This window comes from Typha latifolia, chromosome 3 (genome assembly GCF_019914945.1).
Source record: "Typha latifolia isolate L0001 chromosome 3, TyphaL0001v2, whole genome shotgun sequence".
Classification (NCBI taxonomy): domain Eukaryota; kingdom Viridiplantae; phylum Streptophyta; class Magnoliopsida; order Poales; family Typhaceae; genus Typha; species Typha latifolia.
Window position 1 is genome coordinate 16309042 of NC_133088.1, and position 14686 is coordinate 16323727.

General features: G+C 36.8%; 2 protein-coding genes across 4 annotated transcripts; both read left to right on the plus strand.

Moving 5' to 3' along the window:
* The first annotated feature begins 1189 nt into the window (after positions 1 to 1189).
* On the plus strand, positions 1190 to 4846 carry LOC140785332 (probable serine/threonine-protein kinase PIX13). Of its 2 annotated transcripts, none has more exons than XM_073133181.1 (6): positions 1190 to 1545; positions 1978 to 2327; positions 3256 to 3391; positions 3688 to 3830; positions 3940 to 4063; positions 4168 to 4846. In XM_073133181.1, exons 1-6 carry the CDS (start codon positions 1473 to 1475, stop codon positions 4563 to 4565), a joined length of 1224 nt encoding a protein of 407 aa, XP_072989282.1. In that variant the 5' UTR covers positions 1190 to 1472; the 3' UTR covers positions 4566 to 4846. The 2 variants fall into 2 exon arrangements, with proteins under 2 accessions (XP_072989282.1, XP_072989281.1); XM_073133180.1 differs by having other exon boundaries at positions 1192 to 1545; positions 3670 to 3830.
* A 955-nt stretch (positions 4847 to 5801) lies between these two features.
* On the plus strand, positions 5802 to 12221 carry LOC140785331 (probable galacturonosyltransferase 3). Of its 2 annotated transcripts, XM_073133177.1 has the most exons (8): positions 5802 to 5924; positions 6027 to 6128; positions 6906 to 6985; positions 7647 to 7707; positions 9246 to 9320; positions 9392 to 9726; positions 9815 to 10760; positions 11574 to 12221. In XM_073133177.1, exons 1-8 carry the CDS (start codon positions 5862 to 5864, stop codon positions 11847 to 11849), a joined length of 1938 nt encoding a protein of 645 aa, XP_072989278.1. In that variant the 5' UTR covers positions 5802 to 5861; the 3' UTR covers positions 11850 to 12221. The 2 variants fall into 2 exon arrangements, with proteins under 2 accessions (XP_072989278.1, XP_072989279.1); XM_073133178.1 differs by lacking the exons at positions 5802 to 5924; positions 6906 to 6985 and having other exon boundaries at positions 6032 to 6128.
* The last annotated feature ends 2465 nt before the right edge of the window (positions 12222 to 14686 follow it).

A 14686-nucleotide genomic window follows, 5' to 3' on the forward strand; every position in this document is an offset into this window, starting at 1 on the left:
CTGAACAATTTTCACTATAATAATTGTTTAAGATTGGAGCCGATTTTATAATCTTGGTAGTCTTGTCGGTTGAGTTGCTAGATAAGAAAAAATTAAACTTAAAATAAAATAAAGATTTATTTAGGGATAAAGAAATTTTTTATCATAATTTTTATTGGATCTTTAATTGAAAGAAGAATTAATATGAGGGAAGAATGGTATTTATTTATGAAAATTAGAGTAAAATAGGTTGAAATTAGATCAATCTACATCGAAGAGAAGTATCAAGCAAGTGACAAAGAAAAAACATCCATGTAAAAAAAACATAGGAAGTATGATGATGTCTCTAGAAACAGCCTCTTTTTGGCGAATATCGGTAGCATTATCAAAAAGTATAGGAAGAGACTTAAACGGATAAAATGAAGTCTATTTGGTTGCTAGAATATGAATTTAAATGAAGTGTCTCACTTCGTTGAAGTAACTTTTTTCTTTTAGAAAGAGAGTTAAAAAAAATAAAATTATTTTTAATAGATAAAAAATTTACTTTTTAAATTTATTTTTTAAAATTAAATATTAAAAGTAAAGAAGTTCTTAAAAGTTATTTCTTTTTTTTTTAAGTAACCAAACACCCTCTTAGTATTAGTATATAGGACAAGAGAAAAAAGAGAAGCCCTTGAGGACGGTGAAGAAAAGAAATCTTAGAACTCTAGTAGAGCGAGTCTTCTTGTCCGGACTATTAAATCCTTTAAGGTGAATCCACGGGTTTGTCCTTCCAAAAAAGAAGAAAAAAGAGCAGTGCAATCCTTGTCTGCAAGCTAGTGAGTAGCTCTACCATCAAGAAATGTGCACGAACGAAAGGTCGGTAAAAGGAAGATCTCCAGGGTCCCAATGTCCTCGAGGGTTGATCGAATTGGCCAAGGTTGATCCCGGATTCCAGAGATAGGATTGACTAAGACGAGGAATCCATCTACAGGATTACGTGCTGCAGGCCCTCCTCTTTTGTGTTGTGCTGACTCATATTTACAGTTCGTCAGACAGTAGCGTTTCTTGTCGGAAAGGTGGAAAAGGTTCATGCTGTTATCAAAATATTCATTGGTAGTACCACGTGTAACAAAACGATGAATTGAGGTAAGAACGATGATGTAATTAGTGCCCGTCCTAAGCTAGCAGCAATAAGTTTAGACTTTCGTCTTTGGATTGATAGTCACATCACATAGAGAGAAGAAAACGCACAGAAGATTATTACTAGAGCGCATAATACCAACTATAACCTCTTCTGGCGCCGCCCCCCTCCTCTCTTCTCTCGCTTTCCTTTAGCCTTCTCTCTCTCTCTCTCTCTCTCTCTCTCTCTCTCTCCTCCTCCTCCTCCTCCTCAGTCAATTTCTCTCCATATAAATAAATATATATATATATACTCGTTTCTCTATTGAGAGATTAGTGGTGAAATTAGAGCAGGACGTAAGAGAGAGAGAGAGAGAGAACGCCGCGTGGACATGGGCAACTGCCTTCGGCTGCCTGCAGCAAGGAAATCGTTAAGCCCAGCAAACGCCACACCACTCAGCCCAGGTATTGCTCAAAAGAGAAGATATCTTTACGTTTTCCTTTGCATATTTTGCTTGTAATATGTTTCTGAGTTGCTCTCCAGATGCTTTATTCCTTTTCTGCATAAGGGCACTTTTTTTTTGTGAGCGAAAGAGAGAATCAAAAGGGTACTTGTTAATTCAAATATATTTTTTTCTCTGCTAATTTCTGCAATTTGGATAATACCCATTTGAGATCACAACTCCCTCATTGTGATCAGAGGTTTTTTAAAAAAAAAGACTTTCTGATTTCGTTTCATCTGGGGTTCTAGATGCTTACCAACTAGAAAAAAAATTGGATCTTTTTTCCAAGTTTTTTTATACAAAAGTCTAGTTCAAGGAAAGTAGCAACAAGAATAGGAAAGAAGTTTTCCTCCTGTTATTTCTATTCCATCATCTTTCTCCCTTTCTATCGCAGGATCCTCAAAGACGAAGCTGCCCAGTACCGCACCCTCCACCAGAAAGATATCGAGCATAAGCGGAAGCACATATGAGGGATCCACGGGGAGCGGCGTGGACGCCGACGAGGCGTGCCCTGAGGGCCAAATCCTCGAGTCGCCAAACCTCCGAGTGTTCACATTCGCGGAGCTGAGGAGTGCCACCAAGAACTTCAAGGCTGATACTATTCTTGGGGAAGGAGGATTTGGGAGGGTGTACAAGGGATGGATCGATGAGAAGACTCTGAATCCTACCAAGACCGGGGTGGGAATGGTGGTCGCCGTCAAGAAGCTCAACTCCGAGAGCATGCAAGGGTTAGAGGAGTGGCAGGTGATTAATAGATTCGTCCCCATCTAATGCGATCTTATTCGTTCATGAAATTATGATTCTAGATCTTCTTTTTTTTATCGTTTTGAATCACTTTATTGGTCTCTATTTTTCTTGTTTTTAGTTTACTTATTTGCTGGGGTCTCCCTCCTAGTTTGTTATGTTCTTCTTTTGATTTCCCATTCTTTCGTACATGAAACTTTATTTTTCTCAATCACGTACGGCCGTTTCCCTTTGTTATTATTATGCCTTCTACCACCGGATTATACTTTGCCTTATTATAGTTTCAAAATTATGGAGAAATTTACATTTAGCACCCTGTTTTTATCTATTTATAATTATGTATTTTCAATTTTTAAAAATCGAGTCCTCTATTTCATCAGATATATGCACAACACAAGCTGCCGTTAATTTTTTATTTAACTAAATTTAATCAAACTTAACTAACGCTAACGAAAAAAATCTATACCAACCCAAACTACTTTATTGAACTCAAAATACCAAACCTAATATAACATACCCTTCCGAAATATCTTACTAAGAAAACTTTTACCTAAAATAAGATATTAGAGAATGTTGGAGGAGAAGAATTTACTTTAGTTTTTGGTTAGATCTAAATTGCTCCCCTCCCTCTTGCTGTAAATGTTAACCTAACCCAGGTGTTTTATAGACATATTTGATAAATATAGGGTTGGATTTACAAATACTTAAAAACATGGCATGGCCTTAAATGCAAAATTCCCTGTATTATAATATCGCGACGGGTTCCATCCTATTTGTTCCGAAAACGTGACTCGTTTGTTTGGCTTTAATGTTTCGTCCGGAAGACGAAACAAATTAAGAACGATGTCGTTCACATTAAATATTGTTTTCTTCTGGCATTGCCTGCCAATTGATGCATGAATCTTATATTTATCTCTTGGAACTGCAGTCTGAAGTGAATTTTTTAGGGAGGCTTTCACATCCCAACCTTGTTAAGCTCTTGGGCTATTGCTGGGAGGAAAAGGAGCTCCTCTTAGTCTATGAATACATGGCAAGGGGGAGCTTAGAAAATCACCTCTTCAGAAGTGAGTCTTGCAACAAATATTCTTTTATTTTATTTCAGTTTTTATTTTTATTTTCTCTGCGGTGAAATCCAGTATGGTGCCCTTTATCTTGCTATCAAGGACAAACTAATCTCCTGACGTAGTGGGAAATGAGCCCAAGGGCGTCGTAGATAGAATTTAGTTCCCAGAGCATGCTTAAGATAATGAGATTCGCTTGTTTTTATTAGTCTATTCAAAGTTGGAGTTATATATCTGCTTTCCATTGAATTAGTGATGCATAAAGAATGTAAAAATTGTAGTAAATTGTTCTCGAGCAGGAGGTGCAAATTTCCAGCCACTCTCATGGAGCCTAAGGCTGAGGATAGCCATAGGTGCTGCTCATGGTCTTGCATTCTTACACGCATCAGAGAAACAAATAATATACAGGGACTTCAAGGCGTCCAACATCCTTCTCGACTCTGTAAGTTACCCTTCTGGACCTCTTAAATAATAGTAAAAAGAAATCCTATAAGTGATCTCCAGTTGGCACATTAATCTATAGGTCAAATTAATCACGAATTACTGTACAGAATTATGATCCAAAGCTCTCTGACTTCGGGCTGGCAAAGGATGGGCCAACTGGTGAACAGTCCCATATCACCACACGAATAATAGGAACCTATGGATATGCCGCTCCAGAATACGTTGCTACTGGTACGTATCATGCACTGTTGGGCAGTTAGTTGTTCACGATATCTTCTAATATATGTCTTTCGAACTTACTGAACATTGAACCTTACAATCAACTATTAAACCAGGCCATCTTTATGTGAAGAGTGACGTCTATGGATTTGGAGTAGTGTTGCTTGAAATACTGTCTGGCATGCGGGCACTGGACACTAGTCGCCCCAGCGAGCAACAAAACTTGGTAGAGTGGGCTAAGCCATACTTATCTGACCGCCGAAAGCTGCCTCGGTTGATGGACCAGCGGTTTGAGGGGAGGTATCCCTCGAAAGGTGCTCTTCGGGCTGCTCAGCTGACCCTACGGTGCCTCGCTGGTGATCCTAGAAAACGTCCGTCCATGAAGGAAGTCCTGGCAACTCTCATAGAGATCCAGTCCATCAAAACCACATCAAAGGAGTCGAGGGATTCGTCCCCACGGCCAGCTCGCATAAATGGCACCACTACTCCTCCTCTGCAACACCGTCCTCATTAGAGGCGCGATGGAGTAGCAGTTGCTAGCGCTCAGTTCCTGAGAGAAAAATGACCCTGGCATTGGAACCTATGGTTGACTTTGTCCAATATTATTGCAAATCAATCCTTTTCTTTTCTTTTCTGTTAAAACAATTCGTCTTCTTCTTCTTCTTCTTCTTCTTCTTCTTCTTCTTCTTCTTCTTCTTCTTCTTCTTCTTCCACGCAGTTACATGTTGTAGTATAAGTTGTATTCATAACTATTAACATAATCTGACTACAGGTGAAAAATAACTTTAAACTTTATATTGGTATTTCTGATGGCATGGCATTGTATGAATGTAAGATATCTACCATACTACGTACTGATATGATAGTTTTAATGGCTGCAGCAGTACATGAAGGCATCTTCTGTTTGCCTACCCAGGCTTTGTATTTCTATCTGAAAGCTAGATCTGTAGCCTGAATTTGGAAGTAGATGATGTCCAAGGTCTTATATAGGAGAAGTGAAGTTAATAATTTCAGGGAGCCATGCATTTATATTCCATTTTGTTCCAAAAGAGTACCCGACTGCATGTCTTACGACCATTATATGTTGAATGATACACGCAATTTTGCTCTCAGAGTGAAGAAATTGTAACCATGCTAAATGACTCTTGAGCTTGATGCTAAACTATACCCCACATCTCTCTAAATCTTCTCCAAGTAAACCTAATACCTTTGGGCTTTGGTATTGCAGAATAATCCAGACTAAATGCCATGAAGAGCGTAAGGTGTAAACAATTTTGAATGACATTTAGTACGAATATTCCTTTATGAATGAATATGAGGGGATTTTTTGTGAATATAAATGAAAAAAAGGAGTTGGTTGGATAGCTTAGAATTCTTTAATTAATCAAACTATTTATTGAAAACAATCTATTAATTAGCATGACCACAGTATAAGTAATAATATTGATTTGACTTTAGTAAGTTTTAATAAGCTAATTAGTATTACTATTTGGAAAGGCATGATATAACGACATAAGATTTTGGATAACATTACAACAGAATTATCTTAGCTAACCATCAGGATAACTTAGTAAATAGTTTTAAGACTGTTTCTAATGAGCACTGCGTAAATATTAAGCTTATACTATCTGAGATCTGGACCGTCCATCAAATCGTACGCCTTCTGTTACGGTGATTCCCGCCAACATTTCACACCCCAAGAGCTACATTGAAGTGAAGCAGCGAGTATAAATATCCGAAACCAATCGCCTCCTCTTCCTCCCTTCTTATTTCTTCTCCTCCTCTTTCTCTCTCGTTCATCTCTACGCTAATGGCGTCCGCTTGTAGAAACTTCTCTGGAAGCAGCTTTCTTCTACTCGTCATCTCGTTGCAGGTGAGGACTCTTCTTCTTCTCTGCTTCTCGTTCGAGACCTCTTCCAATCACGATACTCTTCTCCCCTGCTTTCGCGTTTCTTGATCGCAAGATTGTATGCAGGACGACGTATTTGCCTCGGTTTTCTTTGTTCTTTATCTATGTTCTGAAGCGCATTGCGAGGAGGTGCACTTGATTTGGTGTCCGGATCGGCGATCGTTTACTGTATGTGGGGTTTCTCTTGATTTCGGTTCTTGTTTGGAGTTATTTTAGGGTTTGAACAAGGATGCGGCATCTTGGGTTTTAAATGTTTTCCGATCTTGATGTTTCGATATGACCGGAAGAATCTTTCGTGAGGTGCCCGTGGAGATCTTTCTTACCTTTTGGTTTCCTCGTTGTCTTTGTCTGTTTCTTGGTGATCGGAAGTGAAATTGGCGCGGATGATGATCTTGAAGTAGTTTTCATCTCTTTGATTCTTTGTAAGAATTTGTGGGTGGAGTATTTGTTATTATAGTTCTTAAGATGTGGATTGTTTTCTTGGAATCCTGTTTCTTCTTTTTATTTCTTTCATCCAATCAGAAACCGTAAAAAATCAATTTCACTTTTAACTGTTTCTGGTCAGACTAGCTTAGCCAATATAAAGCATGCATGGAATATTAGAATGTGTTGTGGTTTGTAATCTATGCGAACCCGGACAGTGTATTTCAAATTACTATGCAGCAGACAAGGTTCTGCGTGAGAGGGAATTAAATATATGGTTAGAAGGCTGTGCTTGCAACTTTAGTAGGACCTTGATCTCCCAATTTTCCTGATGCATGTTAACCCCGTTTTGCAACTTCAATGTTTGCAGTACTTGCCATTCATTCGCCTGCACATCATATTTCAACTTTAGTAGTCTGATATGTTGTGGCCAGTTTACACTAATAGGTGTTCGTATGAAAAATTGAGAAATCAAATGATATCATTAGTCTGTATTTAATGGATGATATGCTATCTATACAGCTCTGGATCCTTGCATGCTCAGTCAGGCCAGAGATATTAGATACAATTCCATCAAAGATAGCACTTGGTGCTGCGACAAGGTAGACACAAAGATTTAAAACACAAAGGTTACGAACTTTAAATTGATTATGTGTTTGATTTTTATTAGATTGATCCCTAATTCTCGTAGTTTATCCTTTTCATGTCTGAGGCATGCCATGAACAGAGCTTTTCATGCAATTATTTTCATATCTCTCCCTTTTTGACTTAGTTCAACATTAGGTTGCTATATCTCAGTTTGATTTCCCTTGGATGATTCTGATTGGGCTAAGAAAACATAATTATACATGGTTATTGAGATAATCGTTGGCTGAGGTATCCGCAATTTCATTTATTTCCTGAACTCTTTGAGTTTCTTGGGATAAGTGCAGTCAGAACATGCTTTTTGATGTCTTAAACAAATCTCCTGTTTTGTAGTTCCATCTTACTTTGACATATAATTTTGAAAATCGACAAGATTATGAGAGGGGTTTTACTTCTTTTATTAAGATCATTTTATTTTATCTGCTGATTATGGCTTATGTCTTACTTTGCTTGCTTTAATCTAGAGATGGGCTCTCTTACATTTGAAAAGCCTTCAAATTTCCACACAAATATGTATGCTGGCATTGGTTTGCATAGGCAATATGATTAGTAATTTATTATTGGTATACAAGTAATCTTGTTTATCCATATTCATTCTAAGCATACCACATGTTACAGTCAAAAAGATGTCAACGGTTATAGACAAATGCCAAATTGTCCGGGATGTGGAGACGGGAAGGTATCGTTTTTTCATTCTTTGTGATAATCGTTGAGTCCTTTCTATTTTATATTGCATCATGGTTCTATTATTTATGTTCCTACTGCTCTGATTTCATAAGACATGCTAACTCGTTCTAAGCTTTTCTTTCAAACCTTGAGATGGATAACTTGCAGTCTCTTTAATCTTGGTTGGATAACCAATATTATACACTGCATAAGGACAGATAATAAATAAGTATAGCCCCTCACCACATAAGGACAAATGTAGGCTATTGAGGATTGAATTCGTGTCCTCCAAAATAACTGGATATGGTATCATATTAGATAGCCAATTGATTAAAAGCTGAAGTTGTTGGGTAACAAAAATAACAATGTATATCGTGCCTTTAACAACCTCTAATATAAGCTTTTACTTGGATCATTTATTCAAGGTTTGATCATTGACTTGTTGTGGTGGCAAATTTTTTTTTATAACAGTTATGTTTCCGAACCTTGCAAACATAGGAAAAAGTATTCTGTCAAGTGAATCCAATTTCTCCAAGGTTATATTGGATATTCTACCTCCAACACCAACTCTTGGGCCCCAATTATTTGGTTCTGCTCGACATGTAAATCATTGGTTTCATATTATACTAGAATCATTCTTAGAATATCTTATTTTTTGAAATTCAAAAGAACGGGAAACATATGTTGTGAGAAGCTTGTCTGAAATCATATGCTGAACATTTTGAGCAATTTAACATCCTCATGCTTTTTGTTGATGGGCTAGATATTTTGGACTTCTTGATGTATTGTTAGTAGAAATCACTGGTGAGCTAATCTGCTATATCTTATGTGATGCAACGATAGTAAAGTCACAATGGGTAACAAACATTGAAGCCTACTTTTGTTTAGCGTGTTTATACCTGTAAAGAACTGGCATTTATGTTTTTAGCTTTACAATTGGCTGTGTTATCTTTTTCTATTAGTGAGCAGTCATATGGAAGACAGTCATCTAAAGTTAGAACGTGGTTAAATTACATAGCGATGGCTATTTTGCTGCTAGAGAGACTTTAGTTGTCAAAGTTGATAACTATACATATGTATTGTGCCAATCTGGCTGAATTTACAACACCTCCTGTGTCAACTGATACAAATGATTTTAAAGCCTAAAACAGCTTATAATCTTGGAGTTACCTTTCAAGATTATAAACCATTGAAATCAAGTGCAGATGAGGATTTTAAGGTTTGAATTTTAGGTAAATTTGTCATTTCCTAATCTTTAACCAAAATGATTTTTTTTTGAAAAAAGGAGCACTTAAACAAGTGAAACAGTAATTGGAGGGTGGATTATCCGATCATGTACATTTTCTTCTTTACTGGATCATCTTATATAACTTCCCCCCAAATTCAGTGAGATTTTGGGTCAAATAAGAGAAGTGAATTCTGATTAAGGGAATGTAGGTTGTTGGCTTCTTCTCTTAGCTTGCACTCTGTTCTGCTTCGTTTTAATGAGACCAGCTCTATCTCAGTAAATAATCCCTAACTACATCTACCTTACTTTATACAAAATTATAGGGTAGGGAAGAATTATCGGAACCCGGACTTGAATCACAAGAAGAGATAATTAGTCGCAAGAAGCTTCAGAGACTGGTAATTTTCTTAATTTCAATTATTTACACTACTTTTAGTTGGATATGTTGTCATTTACCTTTTTCCTGCAGAAACTACGCCAAGTGAGGAGAAAAGAGCGAGCTTTGAAGCTTATCCAAATGTCTGAGAATGCTGAAGTTCAGATGAGAGAAGCTGCAATTGAATGGTCAAATAATTTCAACAGTAGCATTAGGCCGCAATATAGCATATGGAGAAGAGAACATGATAATTTTCGTGCAGATTCAACTCTGAAACTCATGAATGATCAGATCATAATGGCTAAAGTATATGCTAGTATTGCTCGTTCCAGAAAATTGCCTGATCTTGCTGATCACCTGATGAAACAAATTAAAGAAAGTGAAAGTGTCATCAAGGAAGCAAACTCTGATTCTGAACTACAACAAGGGTATACCATCTCTTTGTTATCTAGTAGGCTAGTAAAACATTCTTTGTTTCCTAAAGTTCTGTACTGATGATGTAATTATGCCATCCAGCGCTCTTCAATGTGCAAAAGCAATGGGCCAAGCTTTATCCATGGCAAAAGACAAGCTATATGATTGTGTTGTAATTGCAAGAAAATTGCGTGCCATGGTTCAATCTGCCGAAGAAACTATAACTGCACAAAAGAAGAAAAGCATGTTTTTGATGCAGTATGCCTCAAAGACGATCCCTAAGCCACTGCACTGTCTTCCTTTGCTGCTTACAACTGATTACTTCTTGCAAGGTCATAGTAGTAAAGCATTAGCAGACAAGAGAAAGCTTGAAGATCCTTCCTTTTACCACTATGCAATTTTCTCTGATAACGTACTTGCAACGTCAGTTGTGGTCAACTCTACTATAGTAAATGCCAAGAAGCCAGAGAAACATGTATTTCATATCGTGACAGACAGACTGAACTTTGCAGCTATGAAGATGTGGTTCATTGTCCATTCCCCACCAAATACTACTATTGATGTGCAGAATGTTGATGACTTTAAGTGGCTTAATGCTTCTTATTGTCCAGTTCTTAGTCAAACAGATTCTGCTAATCTCAAGGACTACTACTTTGCAGTAAATCATCCATCTACAGTTTCAATTGGTGATGAGCATCTGAAGTATAGGAACCCCAAATACCTGTCTTTGCTTAATCATCTCAGATTCTACATGCCAGAACTGTATCCAAAGCTGGATAAGATACTTTTTCTTGATGATGATATTGTTGTTCAACGGGATTTGACTCCACTGTGGTCTATAAACTTGAAAGGGATGGTGAATGGAGCTGTAGAGACTTGTGGGAAGACTTTTCATCGGTTCCATACATATCTCAACTTCTCAGACCCAATTATCTCTGATAATTTTGATCCAGAAGGTTGTGCATGGGCATTTGGGATGAACCTCTTTGACTTGAAGGAATGGAAGAAGAAAAATATAACTAGTATATACCATTATTGGCAAGAACAGGTGAAGACTTGAGTTTCCTTGTATTTCAGTTTTCAGCTTCTTTAACGCCGAGTTATAAGCACCTCCGGTATATATACATATATATATACATATACATATATATATATATATATATATTTGGGTTCTCATTTAATCAGTAATCAGACTTGAGCTTCTCAATATTAAGACGGTAAGCTACTATAAGTATCAAGGTGTGGCTTTATTAACATCTATTAATGTGCATGGTGGGTGTGAAATATATAAAGACATAGAATATGACACACCATGCATTAAAGGAGCTGCATGGGTAGGTATTGTACTTTTATTCCATTAACCACCTTAAACAAATAGCTTGAAGTGGTTGAAGGAATAAAAATGTGGCCAAATGCAAGTGGTATGGAAACAAGGTGAATTTCCTCTAGTTTGATATGCATTAAAGATGTTTAAGACAGCTTGTATGCTCCCATCATGTGTGGTTTGTGGAGATTAGATTCTGCAGAAATGTATGCTTGCTTCTGTTTTTATTATTCATAGTGAACATATCTAGGATGTTATTGTATGCTAGACTTCTCATTATTAAGATGTTATTGCAATGCGAATTTGCTGGAACAACTTGAAAAGTAAAAACAGATTATTAGAACGTTATGTTTCTTTTTTATTTTTACATAATTTGCTCTGATTCTTTTATGAGCATTTATTCGACATAACTCGTGAATTTGCAGAAGTTACTACTGCATTAGTTTTCTTTGTAGTTTGAAGTTTTGAGCAAGTGCATTATCTTTTAAATTTTATCAAGTAGGATCCCCTGTAATGAGATTTTTCTTGATTATGTAGAACAAAGATCGGAAGCTCTGGAAGCTTGGGTCGCTGCCTGCAGGTTTGCTTGCATTTTACAACCTCACTTATGCACTTGATCGCCACTGGCATGTCCTGGCCCTGGGTTACAAGCCTAAAATCAGACTTTCTGAGATTGAAAAGGCTGCGGTCATTCACTACAATGGAAACTATAAGCCTTGGCTGGACTTGGCTATCATGGAATACAAGGGATATTGGTCGAAATATGTTAAGTTTGATAGCCCATACTTCCATACTTGCAATATTCACCTATGACCGTAGACTTGGATAGCAACACATTTGCAACACCAAATGCCTTTAGCATCGAAGGACTTTTCTGCTTTATATGATACAGATCATAACTTTCTGTACATATCTTAAGATTAGAATACCTCTAATCTTAAGATCTTTCTGGAGATATGTCATTTAGGTAAGAAATGTCATCTAAGGATTTCCATGTTTACACTAACCTTGCACTAACCTTGCACATTGGCCAACCTATCATCATCATCATCTGTAGATGGTCAATATTGAGCACCGGGAGATCTCCTTGAGTAAGATAAATGTATTTGGATGAATAACCTTCGGATAAATGTATTTGCACATTGGCCAACCTATAGCAGTTTTCTTTTTTAAAAATATGAATAATCAAGCTTTTGGGTTCTCAATTGTTGGCTGCATTTTCGTCGTACTAGTTTTTCTTGTGTTTCCTAATTTGTGGCTGTGACGGTCTACGTGCTACTTATATTACCTTGCATTAGACTTTGTATTTTGATTACCTTGTGATGCATCATCCACATAAACACAATCTACTCAGCAACTGAATTTTGATATTTGTGAAACAATTAGTTAGCTTGATATGATCTAGTCCACGAAGGGGAAGAATAATAAACTAGTGTTAGTACTGTTAATTCCTGTGTATCTCTTTATATTGCTCACCCACATGAATAAGCTGAGGATCGCAATGGAGCAGTCCACAAGCTCTTGGAACTTGCTGCCAACGGGCAGAGTCCCCTCCAGAAGAAGTATTCTTCTCATGTCTCTCAGCGAAGATTTCTTGATACTGAGAGCTTCTTCAAGGCTTTCCGATCACCTTTGGGCCACAGTGGGTATGCGAATCTTAGATTCAAATCTGGAAAATGGAAAGGAGCCACAGGAAAGTGCGTTCAATTCTTGAGGTTAATGGAAATTTATTAGGAGGCAATAACTAAAGAGATCCAAGTTAATGGACAGGTTGTGACCACTTGGGGCAAGAGCCCTTTGTATCAGTTCAACCTGCATTATTCTCCTTTTTATTGAGTATCTCTGTGTTTGTAAACAATAATAATAACAAAAATGATGTTTTTTTCTTTTAGTTTTTGGTTGGCCTCATTAATGGTTGGCCATCTTCTAGGTTACATATCCAAAGAAATGATAGAGCTCACGTAACCCACTTTGTATTGCGGAGCTTACTTAAGAACGCTATTTGTTACATGTGATATTACATTACACACTGGTTATAGTAAATTAGGTCTGTAAGAGCTCTAATTTGAAATTTCTCCCAGCCCTCGCTTTGTGCCAGATCGGCCTTGTGAATCTTGGGAGCAAGCATGTCGGCAATCTATGTGGGTCTGCTTCCGTTGGGTTTCTTCTGGAGTACTCTTCAGAGACGGACATGAGAGATCGAGATCGAGTGGAGTCCACATAATTCCATCGACTTCTTTGTCGTGCTATAGATATGAAGTAGATCCAATTAGTGAAGTACAGATAAGAGCACTATCGACTATTGAGCAATCTCACAGCTACCCGCGGATGTTTTTTAAGCTCGTAGATTAAATTTTTCTCTCATCTCGGTTAAAAAATGTTATAAATTTAACATAATATGAAATAAGTATAAATTAAAAAGATAGAAGGTCTCTAACTCTAAGACTTCAAAACTCCTAAAATATATATACCGAATCGGTGAAGGCTATAGAAAACACAGGAAAATATAAATAAATTAGAATGCGATGGAAATGGAGTCCAAAGAAAAAGAAAAAAAAGAAAAACTCAAATCGTCTTTTTGGGTATAACAACCAAAGAAGATTAGATGAGCCTCAAATCTCATGGACTTGTGAGGTATTAGATCAACCTTGATTTGGCGCATGCAAAACAACAAATAGAACCGTCCATGTTTTCGTGGAAAACTGAGCACTTCATTTACTGGTACCACGTAAAATTGTAAAGAAAAAAATAAATCTTTGGTAGGAATAGTCTTTAAGAGTAACACCACGCTTATAAACATCCTACAGACACTTTTAAAATGACATCAACATGATCATTGATAGTTACGTTTTATTTTTATCTTTCTCCCAACCGTTTCTGTTTCTATTTTATGGTCAGAATGATACCACGCGGTCTTAGTTCTAGAATGTTTATAAAGTGTTTATAAGCATAACTTTATTTACACATAAATACATAAGAAAGACAATACATAATAGTCCGTAGATATTGAATTAGGCCAAATATATTATCGTGCATTTTAAGAGAATCACACAAATTATTAATGACTAAATTAATAACTAAATGTTCTTACTATGTGAGAGGTCACAAATTTAAATTTCACTCACTGCCGAGTGGATTGTATCATGTGCACTGAATTTAACTCATCATAATTTATACTAGTGGGTTCGCTTAGATATTTAATTTATATATCATAAAAAGAGCTGACTTCTCTATCTAATCTATTAATTAGCCAAAAAAAACTCATAATTAAATAAAAATAAAACTACCTAAATAATAATATTGTTCAAATTTTATTATTACTAACAAAAAAAAAAAAAACTATTGTATCCGTCCATAAACACACAAGACTCACTTAGTCACTTCGGCTTCCTTGAAGGCTAAAACGATATCACAGTTTCAGTATATAAAAGGAACCTTGGAACTTGGGGCATTTTTAAATTAAGGGACCCCCAACCCCCCAAAACCATTTGTTATAAAGTATAGGTAATAGGTGGGCCTCAAATCTCGCCATCAAATGCATTCAATTCTCGAAGCTAACAATAGCCGTAGCTTCCAACTCCTCCGAGCTGGACGTACTGCTGGCCGAAAGCACCAACACCACTAATCTTCTTAGGCCCAGTTTGACATCT

Bases quoted from the DNA above. Each gene is read 5' to 3' on its own strand.
- LOC140785332 (XM_073133180.1), top strand. From the start codon at position 1,473: ATGGGCAACTGCCTTCGGCTGCCTGCAGCAAGGAAATCGTTAAGCCCA. The intron at 2,328-3,255 runs GTGATTAATAGA...TTGGAACTGCAG, and splicing joins AAGGGTTAGAGGAGTGGCAG to TCTGAAGTGAATTTTTTAGG. The intron at 4,064-4,167 runs GTACGTATCATG...CTATTAAACCAG, and splicing joins TCCAGAATACGTTGCTACTG to GCCATCTTTATGTGAAGAGT.
- LOC140785331 (XM_073133177.1), top strand. From the start codon at position 5,862: ATGGCGTCCGCTTGTAGAAACTTCTCTGGAAGCAGCTTTCTTCTACTC. The intron at 6,129-6,905 runs GTATGTGGGGTT...CTATCTATACAG, and splicing joins CGGATCGGCGATCGTTTACT to CTCTGGATCCTTGCATGCTC. The intron at 9,727-9,814 runs GTATACCATCTC...TATGCCATCCAG, and splicing joins GATTCTGAACTACAACAAGG to CGCTCTTCAATGTGCAAAAG.